Source organism: Balearica regulorum, chromosome W (genome assembly GCF_011004875.1).
Source record: "Balearica regulorum gibbericeps isolate bBalReg1 chromosome W, bBalReg1.pri, whole genome shotgun sequence".
NCBI lineage: Eukaryota > Metazoa > Chordata > Aves > Gruiformes > Gruidae > Balearica > Balearica regulorum.
This window is the reverse complement of record NC_046219.1, coordinates 16137020-16156778: the sequence shown is the minus strand read 5'-3', so window position 1 is coordinate 16156778 and position 19759 is coordinate 16137020. Positions and strand designations below refer to the sequence as shown.

At 43.5% G+C, this 19759-nt stretch overlaps 1 protein-coding gene and 1 long non-coding RNA gene across 2 annotated transcripts in view; both read left to right on the top strand.

Moving 5' to 3' along the window:
• The window catches only part of LOC142599259 (uncharacterized), a 664355-nt gene that overhangs the window by 628528 nt on the left and 16068 nt on the right, over positions 1–19759 (top strand). The gene's annotated exons all lie outside the window — the stretch shown is intronic.
• Positions 187–6508, top strand: LOC142599309 (uncharacterized). Its single transcript, XM_075739180.1, has 2 exons — positions 187–211; positions 4821–6508. Exons 1-2 carry the CDS (start codon positions 187–189, stop codon positions 6506–6508), a joined length of 1713 nt encoding a protein of 570 aa, XP_075595295.1.

Sequence of the window (19759 nt, the reverse complement as noted above, 5' to 3'; positions counted from 1 at the left end):
ATAAGGAAAAAGCTTCAGAAATTGGAAGGGGCTGAGTCCAGAGACTTAGGCAAAATGCTTGAAATCGCCTGGACTGTGTATAATAACAGGGAAAAGGAAAGAGAAGTTAGACAAATGTGAAGGGATGGGAGAATTCTGGCCATTCTGACTGAGAATAACAAAGGAGGCATAGGAAGAGGACGAGGAATGAACGTTGTTGATCGGGGACTGGGTAGGAGAAGGGTGGTCTCCAGATTAGCAGGGGACCAATGTGCCATCTGCAAGGAACGTGGACATTGGAGAAGAGACTGCCCTAAAGCTGGGAGACTAGACCCAACACTCCAGGCTGTCAAATTAATGGCTTTGGATAACGAATCATGAAGGGGACCGGGGGAATCAACCCTAGCTGAGCCCCTGGTTACACTAAGGCTAGGGAATGAGGAAATGGAATTTTTAGTAGATACGGGGGCTACATATTCGGTATTGAACACATGTAAAGCAAAGCTTAGCCATAAATCAGTAGAGGTTGTTGGTGTGATGGGGCAGAAGGAGAACCGGCCTTTTCTGAACCCATTAAAATTTAAATTAGGAAAACAGTGGATAACACATCAATTTTTATATATGCCCGACTGTCCAGTGCCTTTATTGGGGCGGGATTTATTAAGCAAATTAGATGCACAAATAACTTTTAAGAATGGAGAAATTAGGTTACGGATACCAGAATCAAAAGCCATAGAGGCGAGAGTATTTATGTTACAGGATTCCTCTAAGGAAGAACAGATCCCAGAAGTGGTGGACAATGCAGTCACCCCCCTGGTATGGGCAAGTGGAGTTCCGGGACGATCCAAATTGGCAGAACCGGTAAAGGTGACTCTAAAACTCGGAGCCAAGCCGGTAAGACAAAAACAGTATCCTATTAAGTGGGAAGCCCGAAAGGGATTAGAGGAGTTAATTACAAAATTTTTAGAGTATGGGTTGTTGGTAGAGTGCGAATCGGAATACAATACCCCCATATTACCAGTAAGGAAATCAGGAGGTAAGGAATACCGATTAGTTCAGGATCTGAGGGCCATAAATCAGATAGTTCAAGATATACACCCAGTAGTAGCCAATCCATATACCTTTCTGACATCCTTGAGGGAGGAGCATAAATGGTTTACTGTACTGGATTTAAAGGATGCCTTCTTTTGCATACCTCTGGATACGAAAAGTCAAGGCTTATTTGCCTTTGAATGGGAAAGTCCCACTACAGGAAGGAAAACACAATTAACATGGACTGTACTTCCACAAGGATTTAAAAATAGCCCTACAATATTTGGAAACCAATTGGCAAAAGAGTTGGAAATGTGGAAGAAACAAAATCAAGGAGAAGGTGTATTATTACAGTATGTGGATGACATCCTGATAGCAGCAGAGAGTAAAGACACATGTTTTGAAATGACTATCAGTTTACTGAACTTCCTGGGCCAGGGAGGATATAGAGTCTCCAGAAACAAGGCCCAGATAGGAAAAGAAGCAGTGATTTATTTGGGATTTGAGATATCTCAAGGACAGAGACAATTGGGAAACGAAAGAAAAGAAGCTATTTGTCAGATCCCCGAACCTAACAGCCCAAAGGAACTGAGAACCTTTTTGGGAATGATTGGGTGGTGTCGACTCTGGATTCTAAATTATGGACTGTATGTGAAACCCCTATATGAAGCCCTGAAAGAATCTAAAGACCAATACCTGACTTGGACACCTGAATGCCACAAATCATTTAAAGAACTTAAAAAGGCATTAACGATGGCCCCTGCATTGGGTTTTCCTGATCTAACCAAACCTTTTGAGCTGTTTGTGCACAAAAGGCAACATCTGGCCCTTGGAGTGCTGGCGCAACGGCTGGGATCCTGGAAGCGACCGGTGGGGTATTTCTCCAAGCAACTTGACACCGTGAGTAAAGGATGGCCGGGATGTTTGCGTGCCGTGGCAGCAACGGTGCTGCTGATTCAGGAAGCTCGAAAACTGACTATGGGCCAAAAGATAGTGGTATATGTACCACATATGGTAATAACTGTCTTAGAACAAAAGGGGGGTCATTGGTTATCCCCTAGCAGAATGTTGAAATACCAGGTTGTCCTATTGGAACAAGATGATGTGGAATTAAAAACCACAGCAATTGCAAATCCAGCAATGTTCCTGTCAACAGAAAATTCTACTGAGAAATTGGAACATGATTGTCTGTTAACTATTGAACAAGTTTATTCCAGCAGACCGGACCTGAGGGACGAACCCCTGAAGAATCCTGATCTGGAGCTGTTTACGGATGGAAGTAGTTTTGTGCAAGCAGGAAAGCGAATGGCTGGGTATGCTGTTGTCACTATTGACAAGATATTGGAGTCGGGGACACTACCTGCAAATACATCAGCACAGAAAGCGGAATTGGTGGCGCTAAAGCAGGCCTTACGGATGGCCGAAGGGAAGAGAGTAAACATATGGACTGATTCCAAATATGCATTTGGTGTGATCCACGCCCATGGAGCCATATGGAAAGAAAGAGGACTGTTAACAGCCCAAGGATCACCTATAAGACATAAAGAGGAAATCCTTCAGCTCCTACAAGACGTGCAAAAACCAAAGGAAGTGGCCGTAATGCATTGCAGAGCTCATCAATTTGGTCAGACGGCTGTCAATATAGGTAATCGGTTGGCGGATAAAGCTGCAAAAGAGGCTGCAGAACAAGGTATCCTTGCACTAGTACCAGTAAAACAGGTAAAGATTCCGGACGTAAGAGTAAGATACAGTAAATTAGACGAACAATTGGCAGAGCATTTAAAGGCATCCCAAAATGCAGAAGGATGGTGGGTGACACCAGAAAATCAGGTAATAGTGACCCCACAAATTATGTTGGAACTTGCAAAAGAGCAATATGAGCAGACGCATTGGGGTGTAGACGCTATGATTACAAATTTGAAAACAATTGTAGTGTGTGTAGGAATGACAGGAATAATTAAGTCAATAATAGCTAAGTGCCCGATCTGTCTTAAAAATAACCCTTTAAACCAGAGGAAAGCGCCCTTAGGAGTAACAAAGCAGGGTAATTCCCCAGGGGATTATTGGCAAATCGATTTTTCTGAGTTACCCAGACAAAATGGGTATAGGTATTTGTTGGTATTGATCGATACATTTTCCGGATGGCCGGAGGCTTTTCCCTGTCGCACCAACAAAGCAAGAGAAGTGGTTAAAATATTGTTAAAAGAGATAATACCAAGGTTTGGGGTACCATTGGGCATGTCTTCTGACAGAGGATCACATTTTGTAGCTGAAATAGTCCAACAAGTGAGTAAAATTCTGGGGATAAAATGGGACTTACACACTCCCTGGAGACCGCAATCAAGCGGGAAGATTGAAAGAATGAATCAGACTTTGAAAAGACAAATGAGTAAGATTTGCCAAGAGGTATCTCTAAAATGGCCACAGGCTTTGCCATTAGCCCTGTTAAGAATAAGAATCCAACCAAGGTCTAAAGACAGTGTAAGTCCATATGAAATATTATATAGCAAACCCTATCAAACTCCCTTAATCCCAGGGGACATGAGGGTAACAGGGGAAACAGATTTGAAAACATATCTAATTTCTTTAGGAAAGACCCTCGAAGCACTCAGAAGATATATTGTGCTGACCAGACCGCTTGCTCTTGATACGCCTGTACATCCATACCAGCCGGGTGATTTTGTGTATATAAGGACATGGAATTCTGAACCACTCCAAGAAAAGTGGAAGGGACCCTCCCAGGTACTGTTGACAACTTATACCGCAGTTAAGGTAGAAGGAGTGGAGCCGTGGATTCATTACACTCGAGTGAAAAAGGCACCGTCAGAACAGTGGACATCTACGCAAGAGGGACCTTTGAAACTCAGATTGTGTAGAAAATTTGATAGGGAACTGGAAAGTTAAAGGAAAATTTATAAAGGGTTTGCATGTTATCTGTTGAATTATGAATATTATGAATTGTTTGATTAGGCTGATAACACTTTTTTGTATTTTATCACTAATTAGTAGCCAAAGGAATGTAGAATGGCCATGGTCCCAAGCTATAATGGGACCATACCCCAAAGACCGTTCCCCAAATTTAGCCACTGTGGTAATGCACGGATCTGAAGTTTACCATCCACCAGAGTGGGAATGGGACAGGAAGGACTGGGCCCGTGTCTTAACAGGAACAATTGGAGAAAAAATTCAAGTAGGATGTAGAAAGATGGAAGGATCTCTTCATGAGAAAGCTTCTTCAGTTACCATCACCGGAAATCTATTAGACCCTAGTTCTAATATTACAACGAGACTCTGTCCCACCACAGATTGGAAATGTAACAGACGAGATTCTCTCATTACGTGTTGCCGCCAGCAGAATGTCGGTAATTATTCTTTAGACCCTAGTACCAATAATGTTGAAATCACCAAATTCTGTATTAAGGAACAAGGAGATTGTTGGCACAATTTTACTTTGACTAAGCCAGTTTATGTGGCGTGCAATTGGCGACCTAATCCATTGACAGGGGGATTATTAGGCCTCACATTTAAATTCAAGGTAAATGCTGTAACTAAACCCCTAGTGATGCTTGTTGCAGTAGTCACACACGCTGGCACAGAAACCCTTTTTACATTAACTAGTAGAAGTGAAGTCACCCCCTCTTTTATGGTATCACGAGGGAATAACATCACAATAAGATGTAGATTAATTACTGAATCTCGCACTGAACCTATAAACAGTTATGAAAATGGACCGCATGGCCCTATTTTGTGTAAAGATCAAAATTTAGACTGTTGGTTAAATTTGACTACTGTACAATACTCCCGTAAAGTGATCTGTGGTAAAAATAACACTAAATACTGGGGAGAACTTAAAATAGACGTTATAATACCTACTACCCAACCAATTGTTGCGCTTAACCCGAAAATTTTTGAAATTGGACCATACGTGATCAGAAATACAGGCTTGCAACAAATGTTGTTTAACCCGGCATGGTCACTCAAACAAGTTGAATTGTCAATGCAAAACAATGTTTCAGATATCCAACCAGCTTGTTCACCTTTCTTAAAAATCTCATATGAGGGGTGGACAACTTGGCTGCAGAAACGAACTCTTGCTATGAAAAGAACACGGAGAGACTTGACCGGTGTTTTGGGAACAGGATTGGGAGTTTTAAATAGCATCGATTCAGAAGTAATAATGAATAAATTGGCTGCCTCAATTAGTGATTTGGCTAGATTACAACAACCTCTACGATCTTCTTTATTGGCTTTAGGAACTAACCAGTGGCTGTTGTCAAATATATTACCCGCATGGGAAAGAATAAATGTAAGGGACCACGAGTTAATTACGGACGCACTTGGGGTGATCCAAAATAACCTCTCCTTGGCTCTCAGTTGCATCCAGGCCCAATTATGGATGCAGTCGGTGGCTGCCTCAATTATAAGAGAAGGCGAAGAAGGCACTCTCCCTACTGAAATTAGGAAAATAATTTGGGACAGTGCTACTGATTTTGAAAAAGAACTCCAGTCCTGGTGGAGCCTGGTAAACTTTACTTATGATCCCGTTACAAATACAGCTACAACCTTTGTGCTTACTATATCTAACGGTACTAAATACTCAATTTACCCCATTATTGCATTAGGGATAAACCATAACGGAACTATACTCTATCCTTCCGAGCATAGAGTATGGGCCCGAAGGATAAATGAAAAATGGCAAACTGTTAATCTGGAATCCTGCATCGTGCGGGAACAACAAGGATTTGTTTGTGAAGGTAATGCAATTGAGGCACAAGATATTTGTCTGGATACTGAACAAAATATTTGCCATTTTGAGGTTCATCCTAACGAAAACCCTGGAACAATACTTATATATATTGGCAAGGGCTGTGTATGCTTGAGAACTGTTTGTGATTTTTTATACGTAGATGAGGTAGTGGTAGAAATCAAAAATCATTCAAATTTTTGTGTTTGTAATTTTACTAAGATTGATGGATGTGACTTTTCTTATTCGACCCCAGTCACATCGCACCAACTTTTGCAGTCTAACTACATGTTGATTCATGAATTATTACCTATCCCCATTGGAATGAATCTCACTTTAGTAAAGCAGTTATTACGACGCAAGGATTTGATTGAAATTCTGGAAAAAATTAAGGGAAACGGACAGAAAACCCTAGTAACTGTCCATCATAATGTAAAAGAAATACACCGAGTTTTTGAAAGAGTGCAGAGAGATGCAGAACTTAAATGGTGGGACACACTTTTCGGATGGTCGCCTACTGCTACGGGCATCCTAAATAAGTTGTGTCACCCCATTGTGATTCTTTTGATATTGGTTTTGATTAGTATGACCTTGTCAATAATATTGTATGTCATAATTTGGAGAATGATGAATCGGTTAACATATCTAAAAAAACAAATTACTCGTGAAACTTCCCTCACTCATATGATCATCCAAGCTGTTGCAAAGCAGCAAAATAAACAAACAATCCCAGAGTTTTCCTCTAACACATAGAAAATAATTAGTATATTGGAAGTATTGAAAAGGTGATTATTTCAAAACTTCCAAAGGGGGGAAATGTAACCGTAGGATAGGGGGGGCCGTAGTTTGTAACCAAGGTAATAGGTAATGAAGCTAACTAACCATGGCAAGTGGCAAGATGACCGTGTCAAGATACAATGCTGCTATGTTCCTTGTACAGTCCCTACCCAACCGGACAATAGGCCCGGGAATATCAATCTTATAAAGTAAGGACAGGTGCAGATGTACCTGCACAACAAGGATACTGCGCATGCCTGCATGAAGGGGGTCACCCAGCGAACACGCATGCAAGACCACTGACGACCACCAGAGACCCCTGAGGACCACCAACTCAAATCACTGAGCATGCGTGACGGGGAGGAGAATATGGAAATGAATTCTAAGAAATGATTATCATAGAATCACCTTTTCTCGGAAAGATAATGAATATGTATATTTTGATTCTATATAACCTGTATGTTGGCGATTACCTGGTATGCACGTTGGGTGGAGCTATCCCCCGTGCATCCAGCGCTGCAATAAAGAATGCCTGCCTTTTAACACTACATTGGTGTTACGAGGTTTATTCCTGGATTTCGGTGACATTCATTTAGTCCATGGCTTTGGGTTCCATCTGCCATTACAGTCTCTCAGGGCAGGAGCAATGGTGCGTGCTGCTGGATTGTTGCACGCTGCATCCGGAGTTTTCACGGCCGGTGTATCTGGTATGGTCCACGCTCACAGTCTGGACGTCAAAGATGTGATTTTCAATGAAGTTCCTGGGCACCAGTAGCTGAAGTCAGTTCTAGTTCCATCATCATGGCACTTTTTGTTTAGTTTCAAAGTCCATCTTTTCATTAGTTTTGGGTGATTCTTTATGGTCATACCATTGATACAGCATATAGCTATTAACATTATACAATTCAATTTATTGGCTATTTTCACCCAAAATCAAATCCCCTTGGGGTACACACCGGACTTCCCCATCCTTTCTCATCACCCACCAAGTGCACCCTGGTCCCTGAGCAAAAGCAATCCCGCAGATGGGCTTGCCTTTGCCTGAAGCAGGGATAACCCAAACTGTTTTATCCAACATATTTTTCATGCGCACTACAGGAAATTTATCCCCTTCCATAGTACATGGAAATTTTGATTGGGCAGGGCCAGCTCGATTGGCAGATCCCCTCGTGTTAACTAACAGGTGGCCTTTGCTAAATGTGTGTCCCAGTGTTGGAGGGTCTGTCGTGGTTTTACCCCAGCCGGCAGCTGAGCACCACACAGCGGCTTGTTCACTTCCCCCCCCCTCCCCACCAGTGGGATGGGGAGGAGAATGGGAAGGAAAAGGCAAGACCTGGTGGGTTGGTATAAGGACAGTTTACTAGGATTGCAAAGGGAGAGGGGGAAGACAAGACAAAACAAAACAAAACAGTACTTAACAGAGTATACGAAACTGGTGATACAGAATGCAGTGTCTCACCCGAGGACCGTACAACTCAGACTGCACGCTCAGACCTGTCCCGAAACCGGACGGTCCCCGAGCCACGCGTCCTGGAGCTGCTACGGCCCCTCCCCGGCTAGCCCCCTTTTATGCTGAGCATGATGTCACGTGGTATGGAATACCCCCTTTGGCTAGTTTGGGTCACCTGTACTGTCTATGCCCCCTCCCAACTCCTTGTGCACCCCCAACCGTCCCGCTGGCAGGGCGGTGCGAGGAGCAGAAAAGGCCTTGGCCCCGCGTAAACACTGCTCAACAATAGGTCCATAGAACAAAAACATCTCTATATTATCAATGCTGTCTCCAGCACAAATCCAAAACATATCCCCACACTAGCTACTATGAAGAAAAATCAATCCTCTCAGCTGAAACCAGGACAGGTCCACCACCCATTGCCCTCAGGGTAGTTTTTAGCAGTCCATTGTACCTTTCGATTTTCCCAGAGGCTGGTGCATGATAGGGGATGTGATACACCCACTCAATGCCATGCTCTTTGGCCCAGGTGTCTATGAGGTTGTTCCGAAAATGAGTCCCGTTGTCTGACTCGATTCTCTCTGGGGTGCCATGTTGCCACAGGACTTGCTTTTCAAGGTCCAGGATACTGTTCCAGGCGGTGGCATGGGGCACAGGATATGTTTCCAGCCATCCCGTGGTTGCTTCCACCATTGTAAGAACATAATGCTTGCCTTGGCGGCTTTGTGGGAGCGTGATGTAGTCGATTTGCCATGCTTCCCCATATTTATATTTCAGCCATCGGCCTCCATACCACAGAGGCTTTAACCACTTGGCTTGCTTGATTGCAGCACATGTTTCACATTGATGGATGACCTGTGAGATGGCGTCCATGGTCAAGTCCACCCCTCGATCACGGGCCCATCTATATGTTGCATCTCTTCCTTGATGGCCTGAGGTGTCATGGGCCCACCAAGCTATAAATAATTCACCCTTATGTTGCCAGTCCAGATCCACCTGAGCCACTTCAATCTTGGCAGCCTGATCCACCTCCTGGTTGTTCTGATGTTCCTCAGTGGCCCGACTCTTGGGTACGTGGGCATCTACATGACGTACCTTTACAACCAGCTTCTCTAGCCGGGCAGCAATATCTTGCCACAATGGGGCAGCCCAGATGGGTTTGCCTCTGCGTTGCCAGTTGCTCCACTTCCATTGCTGTAACCACCCCCACAGGGCATTGGCCACCATCCATGAGTCAGTGTAGAGGTACAGCGTTGGCCACTTTTCTCACTCAGCAATATCTAAAGCCAGCTGGATGGCTTTCACCTCTGCAAACTGGCTCAATTCACCTTCTCCTTCAGCAGCTTCTGCAACTTGCCGTGTAGGACTCCATACAGCAGCCTTCTGCCTCTGATGCTTTCCCATGATGCAACAGGACCCATCAGTGAAGAGGGCGTATGGTTTCTCATCTTCTGTTAGTTTATTAGACAGTGGGGCTTCTTCAGCACGTGTCACCTCCTCCTCTGGCGACATTCCGAAAACTCTCCCTTCTGGCCAGTCTGTGATCACTTCCAGAATTCCTGGACGATTGGGGCTTCCTATTCTAGCCCATTGTGTGGTCAGTGCAACCCACTTACTCCACATAGCATCGGTTGCATGGTGTGTAGAAGGGGCCCTCTCTTTGAACATCCAGCCCAGCACTGGCAGTCGGGGTGCCAGGAGGAGCTGTGCTTCAGTGCCAATCACCTCTGAAGCAGCTCGAACCCCTTCATCTGCTGCCAGTATCTCTTTTTCCGTTGGAGTGTAGCAGGCCTCGGATCCTCTGTATCCCCGACTCCAAAACCCCAGGGGTCGACCTCGAGTCTCCCCTGGTGCTTTCTGCCAGAGACTCCAGGTAGGGCCGTTTTCCCCGGCTGCGGTGTACAGCGCCTTTTTTACATCTGGTCCTGCCTGGACTGGCCCAAGAGCTACGGCATGAACTATTTCTTGTTTACTTTGTTCAAAACCTTGTCGTTGCTCAGGGCCCCATTTGAAATCATTCTTCTTCCGGGTTACATGGTAGAGAGGCCTTACTATCAGACTGTAATTTCAGAAAGAGCATTACAGGTAAAATTAACATTCCACAGTCTCATCACTGAAGTAATTTTTGGAACCACAATTTTAGACATCAGATTTCCAAATCTGAAACAGACTTAATGTAGCAAAAAAAAGTGGAAAAGTGTATAGCAGGTAAGTTAACAAAGTGGTAAAGCAACAGTATTAAAAAAAGTAGTCAGTGTTGAGCAAAGGAGCTATTTTTCCATCTTTTAATTGTCACCTGCTGCCAAATTTGGGCTTGTGCCAGGAGCTAGTTGACATTTTAAAATGTATTTAGTATAACGTAAGAAAGGGTATAGGAGCATTCTGTATATTAAGAATGAGGGAGAGTTGGATCTGGGAAGACCATGTGTAATGGAAAAATTAAGAGCTGAGATATACCTAGAGTGGTCCAAAAGATTTGTGAAATGTGATTTGCCTCTAAAAAGCCAAGTTCACACTTCCCCCTATACCAATATTTATCCATGTGTCCATTATTTGTATGTTTTAGTATTGTTTCTACCAATTTGCCTGCAGTGAATATCAGACTTTCTAAGCTGTGGTTCCAGCTGTAGTGGGAAAATTGTTAATAACAATAATTTTATCTGATGATGACTATATTGTGCTATGGGAATTATGTGAGTTTTACAAGATGAAAAAAGAAAAAATATGTAGAATTTTATCTTGAAATAAAGCAGGTAACATAATTTCAATTACAGTGATTAAAATTTTGTGTAAAGCCATTATTTTCCAGTAATGCTCTAAGAACCAAGCCTTAGTCAATTGCATTTAATGGCAAACTTATTAATCAACAAAGCGTTTAAAATTGTGGTTATGTATCATAACAGGTATAAATACTGCCATTCAGAAATAATAACCAGTTTATGCTCTTCTGTGATGTGATTTAAGTCCTGATTTTTAAGACTGGCAAATGTGAATTCTACTTTCTTAATGTGTTCTTACAAATTCCATAAATACAACTATGAATTAATTATTCTCATACTGTGGCTATTCTGTTTTACATCTAGCTGACTATTTGCATGAATGAACAAGTTCCCTATCATGTTTCTGTCTTACGTAGACTCAGTACATGCCATTGCACATGTAATAATTTTTAAAATCAACTCATAGAATCCAATAATCGATTGATTAAACACACACATATTCTTTATTCTTCAAAACACCATCCTAGGCCTTGAAAGGCAAATTTTATGGTGACATGGTACCCCAGAAAGAATTGAATCAGACAATGGGACTCATTTTCGAAATAACCTCATAAACTCCTGGGCAAAGAAACACGGCATTGAGTGGGTGCATCACATCCCCTATCACCCACAAGCCTCTGGAAAGATTGAGAGATATAATGGACTGTTAAAGACTATGTTGAAGGCGTTGGGCAATGGGGCATGGAAGCACTGGGATACAAATTTAGGAGAAGCCACTTGGCTGATTAATACCAGAGGATCTGCTAACCGTCCTGGTCCTCCCCAAACAAAACCCCTACATACTGTGGGAGGAGATAAGGTCCCTGTAGTGCACATGGGGAAGTGGCTGGGGAAGGCGGTGTGGATTGCTCCTCCCATGGGAAAAGGCAAACCCATTCCTGGGATTATCTTTGCTCAAGGACCTGGGTGTACTTGGTGGGTAATGTGGAAGGACGGAGAGACCTAGTGTGTGCCTCAAGGAGATTTAACCTTGGGGTAAAATAATCTGTAATGTGAGCTGTACATTCTAGGAAGTAATGTAGCAGGAATGACCTGAACCAACGAATAATGAGTTTTGCAAGGAGCCAGATGAATGCAACAATGACCCAAAGCAAGCCGGTGTTGGTGCCCAACAATTGAACATACTTCTTCTCCTGTCCTGAACACCCATCCTGATGGATTGGGCCCAAGTCATAGCCTGTTCATGAACATCTGGAGAAGCGGAGGAAGCCCATGGAACAGGAGAGTAATGTCTATCTGTTAAAGGACTGGGGATAGTAATTAATGACAATTAAATACAATGGAAAGGTTAGAAGATTATATATATAATGTATTAAAGTATGTGAGACTTGAGCATGACAGAAATGGTATGGAATAAGGGTCTGGCTGAGATGGAGTTAATTCTCCCCACAGCAGCCCTCATAGTGCTGTGCTGTGTATTGGTAGCTAGCAAGGTGTTGATAACACACCAGGGTTTTGGCTACTACTGAGCAGTGCCGGCACAGCATCAAGGCTGTCTCTCCAACATTTCTCCCCCTTCACTAGTAGGTTTGGGGTGGGCAAAATCTTGGGAGGGGACATAGCCAGGACAGCTGACCCAAACTGACCAAAGGGATATTCCATACCATATGATGTCTGCTCAGCAATAAGAAGCTGAGAGATAGGAGGAGGAGGTGGGGGCATTCGTTATTTACAACATTTGTCTTATGGAGCAACTACTACACGTACTGAAGCTGTGCTTCCCAGGAAGTGGCCAGACATTGCCTGCTGATGGGAAGCAGAGAATAAATCTTTTGGGTTTTTTTTCCTTTGCTTCCACATGCAGCCTTTTGCTTTATTAAACTGCCTTTATCTTGACCCAAGAGTTTGGGGTTTTTTTTCCATCTTATTTTTCTCCCCTCTCTGTCTTGCTGAAGAGGGGAATGATAGAGTGGCTTGGTGGACACCTGGCATCCAGCCAAAGTTAAACCACCACAAATGTGAAAACTACTTTCATTATTAGAATTCATAAAAACTAGTAGATTGAAACAACTAACAAACAGATTTTTCCTGTTGCTCCTAAACTTTTTAACCTGTATATTCTAATTACATGTCTGACATGCATTCAACTAAGTCCATATTCTCCTGTTCAGACTTCAATCAAATCATGAAATCTTTATTATGCTAGTAAGGAATGAAGAACTGTACTTAAAAACAATGCCAGTCCTATATATTTACTAATTCTTTATTAGCATAGATCCAATATTGAGATAGACCCAAGATAACACTGAGAGTTATTCTGTTAAACATAGCCGTGGAGATCTGTATCATTCCACTGGAAAGAGCAGGAATGCAAAGTAGCCCTCTTCACCCTCAGCTACAAAAAGGCTGCAATTCTAGTTGGCATTTTCATGAGCTGCCCAAGGCATGAAGAACTCCTGAGCCATTCTTTCCTGTGCTCTTGTGTAAAAGAGAACTTAGCTCCAAGCAACCACCTGAAGATTTGATTCCCTAAGAAAGGTACTTTGCCTTCATTACAACTGGTAGAAAGAAACAACCCTCAGTTGTTTCCAGCCAAGAAAATCATTAACTAGGTCAAATTTTAAAAGAAAATCAATTATGTCTTTGAAATGAAATAACAAATAGAATAAAATAGTTAGACCTTCCTTAAAAAAAATCCTATTTTTTCCTTAAAGCATATGTGGCTTTGCTCTGATAAAGTTCAGTCCTTCTCATCTGCAAAAAAAGCAAGTCACCTAAGACTCAAGAGAAGCTTGCAATTGTACAGAGGAAGCTATGTCTATGAATACTGAGTATTAATCTTAGATCTAATCCTAAAGAATAGTCTATTAGTATCAAGCAAGATGTTTAAATACTTTCCAATTTCCCTCTTAACAAGATTATCTATCAAGATTACATTTTATCTCTTTCGTTATTCACTCTGTTGATTAAACTTTCTTCCTCTCCTATCACAAATGACCTGCAAATATCCAGGCTGGTCAGTAGTGATCGACAGTATGTCATTCTGTTGTCCCAAAACTGGGGGTTCATTTACCCAGTGTGCAACACACCAATATACACACAGAGCAGAGGTATTTTATTGCATATTTGTGCAGATATGGGTGTCTGTCCCAAGACAGCACACCAAAGCTCCAAATCAGTGGTTATTTATACATACAACATTAACATATTCATCTTTCTAATACATATGCATTGTTATTCTATTAAATGATTGGTTTAGATTTCTTCATCTAGCATGCAAACTGGAACACATGCTCAGTTCTTTTCTCCGCTGCCTTTATCTTTTGAGTCGGTGGTATAATTGGGGTGGGTGGTCCATGGGTCGGTGGTCGCAGTCTCCCCCTGTTGGAATTACGGAATTACCTTTCCCCTAATTTCCTTCTTCTTTGGCAATCCTCAACAATTCTTCAAGGTTTGTTGGTCAAATTAACAATTTATCAGTTACACTTCTTGACAATCACAACCTACTTATCAGACAAAGGTACATTATTTAGATATTTCCTGTCTGGCCTTAGACCAGCAGGGGTAGGGCTACACAATGGACTTTTGCAGCAGCACGACAACTTGATTCATATCACATTTTACATTTGGTTTTACTGTAACAATTTCATTGTGTGCAGATGGTAACGGTATCTGGAAGCAGAAATTTCACTGCAAACTCTCCTGAGAGTAGCACATTAAAATATTACCTTTGTGGAGGGTTGATGTGGAAGTGGTAGGCCATTTACCACTTAAATAAATGTTGACATACTTAAAGGTTTTAAATATATCAACATTTAATTTACAAAATGACAGAGGAGTGTGTAATATGTATACACTGGTATTATAACACACCATGGCTGTGAAAAATAAAAAGCAGCAGTTGATGCTCCATGTGTAGAAACAATGTTATTTCTGTAGCTGCTCCTTGTGCATTGTGCTATTTTCCTAAACCTTAACCATGAAAATCTGTAGGATACACTTAATATATTCAAAACACAGAAATGCTTTCCCATCCTGCTGTCATAGTGTCATGGTATCGGAGGGAAGGCATCAGGCAAAGAATGAACTTCTTCAAGAACATTAGCATTTTCTAATAAACAGTAAAAAAGGAGGATGAAAATGAAGATGACACTTCTGAGGTGCAAACATGACAAAAGGGAGAGGTGCCATATTCAAACGCTACTGTTACAAAAAGATGTGAGTACGAGTATTTGCATTGCGTAGTTTACAGCCCAGAATAAAGTCTCTATGTTCTTTCACTGAATTTTCTTCACTACAGTGTAGATCTCATTTAAATAAATGGAAAATGGTATTTTCATCTTAAAAAAAAAAAAAAAAGACAAACAAGAGGCATTACTAATGACAATAGATCTTGCTGGCTACCATGTATCTCACTAGGGTCAGATATATCTGTGGATAAAACACTTACGTAAATAAAGCCAAAACTGGGTACTGAAAGGACGACTTTGGTGTTTACAAAATCCTCTGAACAAGACTTTGACAATGAAAATGACCTTCCCGTTTGTCAAGAATATCTCACTGCTGTAAATGTATTCTAGTGGTAATTCTAATAGCACATTTTTAACACAGGAACTTGAAAGTCAGACTGATTTCCTGAATCTTTCACAAGAGATTGGGTGTGTCTGTTCAGAACAGTAAAAAATTAAATTGTAATGAATAATTAGCAGCACATCTTGAGAACAGAGAATCCTCTTTTGCAGTGACACAGTAGTTTTCCAAGTCTTGTTGTCAGAAGGGATAAGAAACCATTAGAGAAACCAGACCAATAAATCCAAGAAAATCATTCCTACAGAAAGTTTCTGACTTTTCCATATACATCTGATGAAAATTAAATTGTTTGTGAGAGATTTTTTTGACAATGGGATGGCCTACACAGCACCAGGCTCGATGAACTCCAATGGGATTCACCTCTCTCAAAGGGGAAAAAGGGTCTTTGCCCAGGAGCTAGCAGGGCTCATTGACAGAGCTTTAAACTAAGCTCGAAGTGGGAGGGGGATAATATCAGACTTGCCTGCGACAAGTTGTGGGATGGCATGCCTAGGTTGGAGGGTTGGAGTGCTAGCAATGGCCCTCAGCCTGTTGCTTGGAGATGTGCTAGACACACTGCAGCATGCTTGAAGTCTAGAGGAGATGAGCCAGGGGCTCCTGAGGCAATAGGAACCAACAGGGAAACACTGGGGAAATACCTCAAAGGAATTCCAGCCACTCCAGCCAGTAAGACAGCTTCCCTGGGGGCCCAACTTTAATGCCTCTATGCAAACACACATAGCATGGGGAATAAACAAGAGAAGACAGAGAGTGCACACACCTTCAGGGCTATGATCTTATTGGCATCACGGAGATGTGGTGGGATGCCTCCTATGACTGGAATGCTGGGATGGAAGGGTACAGGTTCTTTAGGAAGGACAGGCAGGGCAGATGAGGAGAGGATGTCGCCCTCTATGTCAGTGGCCAGCTGGAGTGCATGCAGTTCTGCCTGGGAATGGATGAGGAGCCCACCAAGAGCTTATGGGTCAGGATTAAAGGGAGGGCTGGGGCAGGGGACATCACAGTGGGGGTCTGCTACAGGCCACCTGACCAGGGGGACTGAGCAGATGAAGCCTTCTATAGGCAGACAGGAGCAGCCTCACGCTCACAAGCCCTGGTCCTTATGGGAGACTTCAACCACCCCGACATCTGTTGGAGGGACAACGCAGCTGAGCACAAGCAATCCAGGAAGTTCCTGGAATGTGTCGATGACAACTTTCTCCTCCAAGTGATAGAGGAGCCCACGAGGAGAGGTGCCATGCTGGACCTTGTTCTCACCAGCAAGGAGGGCCTGGTAGGGGACGTGAAGCTCAAGGGCAGCCTTGGCTGCAGTGACCACAAAATGGTAGAATTCAGGATCCTTAGGGCAATGAGGAGACCACTCAGCAAGCTCACTACCCTGGACTTCAGGAGAGCAGACTTTGGCCTCTTGAGGGACCTGCTTGGTAGAGTACGATGGGACAAAGCCCTGGAAGGAAGAGGGGCCCAAGACAGCTGGCTAATATTCAAGGATCACCTCCTCCAAGCTCAGGAGCGATGCATCCCAACAAAGAGGAAGTCAGGCAAAAACACCACGAGGCCTACGTGGATGAACAAGGATGCTCCTGGGCAAAGTCAAATGCAAAAAGGAAGCCTTTAGAGGGTGGAAGCAAGGGCAGGTAGCCTGGGAGGAATACAGAGAAACTGTCTGAGCAGCCAGGGATCAGGTTAGGAAAGCCAAAGCCCTGATAGAAATTAGTCTGGCCAGGGATGTCAAGGACAACAAGAAAAGCTTCTATAGGTATGTCAGCGATAAAAGGAGGACGAGGGAAAATGTGAGCCCCCGCCAGAATGAAACAGGAGACCTGGTTACCCAGGATATGGAGAAGGCTGAGGTACTCAATGACTTCTTTGCCTCAGTCTTCACTGGCAAATGCTTGAGCCACACTACCCAGGTCACAGAAGGCAAAGGCAGGGACTGGGAGAATGCAGAACAACCCACTGTAGGAGAAGATCAGGTTCGAGAATATCTAAGGAAGCTGAAGGTGCACAAGTCCATGGGACCTGATGAGATGCATCCATGTGTCCTGAGGGAACTGGTGGATGAAGTGGCTAAGCCACTCTCCATCATATTTGAGAAGTCCTGGCAGTCCGGTGAAGTTCCCACTGACTGGAAAAGGGGGAACATAACCCCCATTTTTAAGAAGGGTAAAAACGAAGACCCAGGGAACTACAGGCTGGTCAGTCTCACCTCCGTGCCTGGCAAGATCATGGAGCAGATCCTCCTGGAGACTATGCTCAGGCACATGGAAGATAAGGAGGTGATTGGTGACAGCCAACATGGCTTCACTAAGGGTAAATCATGCCTGACAAACTTGGTGGCCTTCTATGATGCGGTTACAGCGAAAAGGAAAGGGCAACTGACGTCATCTCCCTGGACTTGTGCAAGGCATGTGACACTGTCCAGCAATGACGTCCTTGTCTCTAAATTGGAGAGACATGGATTCGATGGCTGGACCAGGCGGTGGATAAGGAATTGGCTGGATGGTCGCACTCAAAGAGTTGTGGTCAACGGCTCAATGTCCAAGTGGAGAATGGTGACGAGTGGTGTTCCTCAGGGGTCGGTACTGGGACCGGCACTGTTCAACATCTTTGTTGGGGAGATGGACAGTGGGATCGAGTGCACCCTCAGCAAGTTTGCCGACGACACCAAGCTGTGTGGTGCGGTCGACACCCTGGAGGGAAGGGATGCCATCCAGAGGGACCTTGACAGGCTGGAGAGGTGGGCCTGTGCGAACTGCATGAAGTTCATTAAGGCCAAGTGCAAGGTCCTGCACGTGGGTGGGCGCAATCCCAAGCACGACTATAGGCTGGGCGAGGAATGGATTGAGAGCAGCCCCGAGGAGAAGGACTTGGGGGTATTGATTGATGAGAAGCTCAACATGAGCCGGCAGTGTGCGCTTGCAGCCCAGAAAGCCAACCGTGTCCTGGGCTGCATCAAAAGAGGCGTGACTAGCAGGTCGAGGGAGGTGATACTGACCCTCTACTCTGCTCTCGTGAGACCCCCACCTGGAGTACTGCATCCAGCTCTGGGGGCCCCAGTACAGGAGAGACATGGAGCTGTTGGAGCGAGTCCAGAGGAGGGCCACGAAGCTGATCAGAGGGCTGGAGCACCTCTCCTATGAGGACAGGCTGAGAGAGTTGGGGTTGTTCAGCCTGGAGAAAAGAAGGCTCCAGGGAGATCTAATTGCGGCTTAGCAGTACCTGAAGGGGGCCTGCAGGAAAGATGGTGAGGGACTGTTTATCAGGGAGTGTAGTGACAGGACAAGGGGTAATGGGTTTAAGCTGAAGGAGGGTCGATTTAGATTAGATGTGAGAAAGAAATTCTTTACTGTGAGGGTGGTGAGGCACTGGAACAGGTTGCCCAGAGAGGTTGTGGTGGCCCCCTCCCTGGAAGTGTTTAAGACCAGGTTGGATGAGGCTTTGGGCAACGTAGTCTAGTGGAGGGTGTCCCTGCCCATGGCGGGGGGGTTGGACCTAGATGATCTTTGAGGTCCCTTCCAACCCCAACCATTCTATGATTCTATGATTCTAAATCTGTAAAGAAAGATCAGGGAGTACTAGTAGCTATCCTGAATACCTGTCAGCACTGTCATGCTACTGTCCAATAATCAAGCACAATATTTAGATGCTTAAATAAGAATATCCTCAGTAAGATATATTAAGTAGTATGTCTACTGTATGTGAAACTGATAAAGCCTAAACTGGAGTATTTTGTTCAGTTTTGAACACTGTATTTCAAGAAAGTTGTGGACAACTGGAGAAAACCTACAAAGGGTCAATGAGAATAACCTGCGGGAAAACATGACCCGCCTAACAACTTTGAATGAATTCAGGCTGTTCAGCCAAAAGAAAATTGGTTGAGGAAGCTTTCAGAACTGTGTTCAAATATGCAAAGTGTATCTGAAAATGGCAAGGGGAACACCAATGTTTGCTCTGGATGGCACAAGAAATAACAGCTCACTTTGCAGGAAGGAAAATATAAGTTAAGCAAAAAGAAATCCCACATTTTCACACTGAGGTCGTTAAATACTGGAGTAGATGGCCTGGTCAGATTGTAGAATCTCTGTCTCTGAAGGTTTAAGGACAGGTGCTCTGAATAGTTTATATCTTGTCTTTGGGCAAGGGAATGGATTAAATGAGTTTCCTTTCAATTCTTTATCATTCTTAGATTTTATATCTACTTTACAGAATGAGGTCATCTGTAATCTGACCATTGTCATCAAATTCATCACATATCAAGAACTCACTGATATTTATTTTCACCCTACAAGACCCAGGTCAATGTACCTTGCTACTCAGGCAATACTGAAGGAAAGTCACATAAATAGAAACATATAAAAGAGAATTGGGAAGTGCACTCTTTCTGTGGGGTTGTTTGGGTTTTTTTTTTTTAACATAACTGATGCTGCCAAAACTTTTTGCTTGCATGCACAGTTAAAAAAATCT

Bases quoted from the DNA above. Each gene is read 5' to 3' on its own strand.
- LOC142599309 (XM_075739180.1), top strand. From the start codon at position 187: ATGAACGTTGTTGATCGGGGACTGG. The intron at 212-4,820 runs GTAGGAGAAGGG...ACTCCCGTAAAG, and splicing joins CGTTGTTGATCGGGGACTGG to TGATCTGTGGTAAAAATAAC.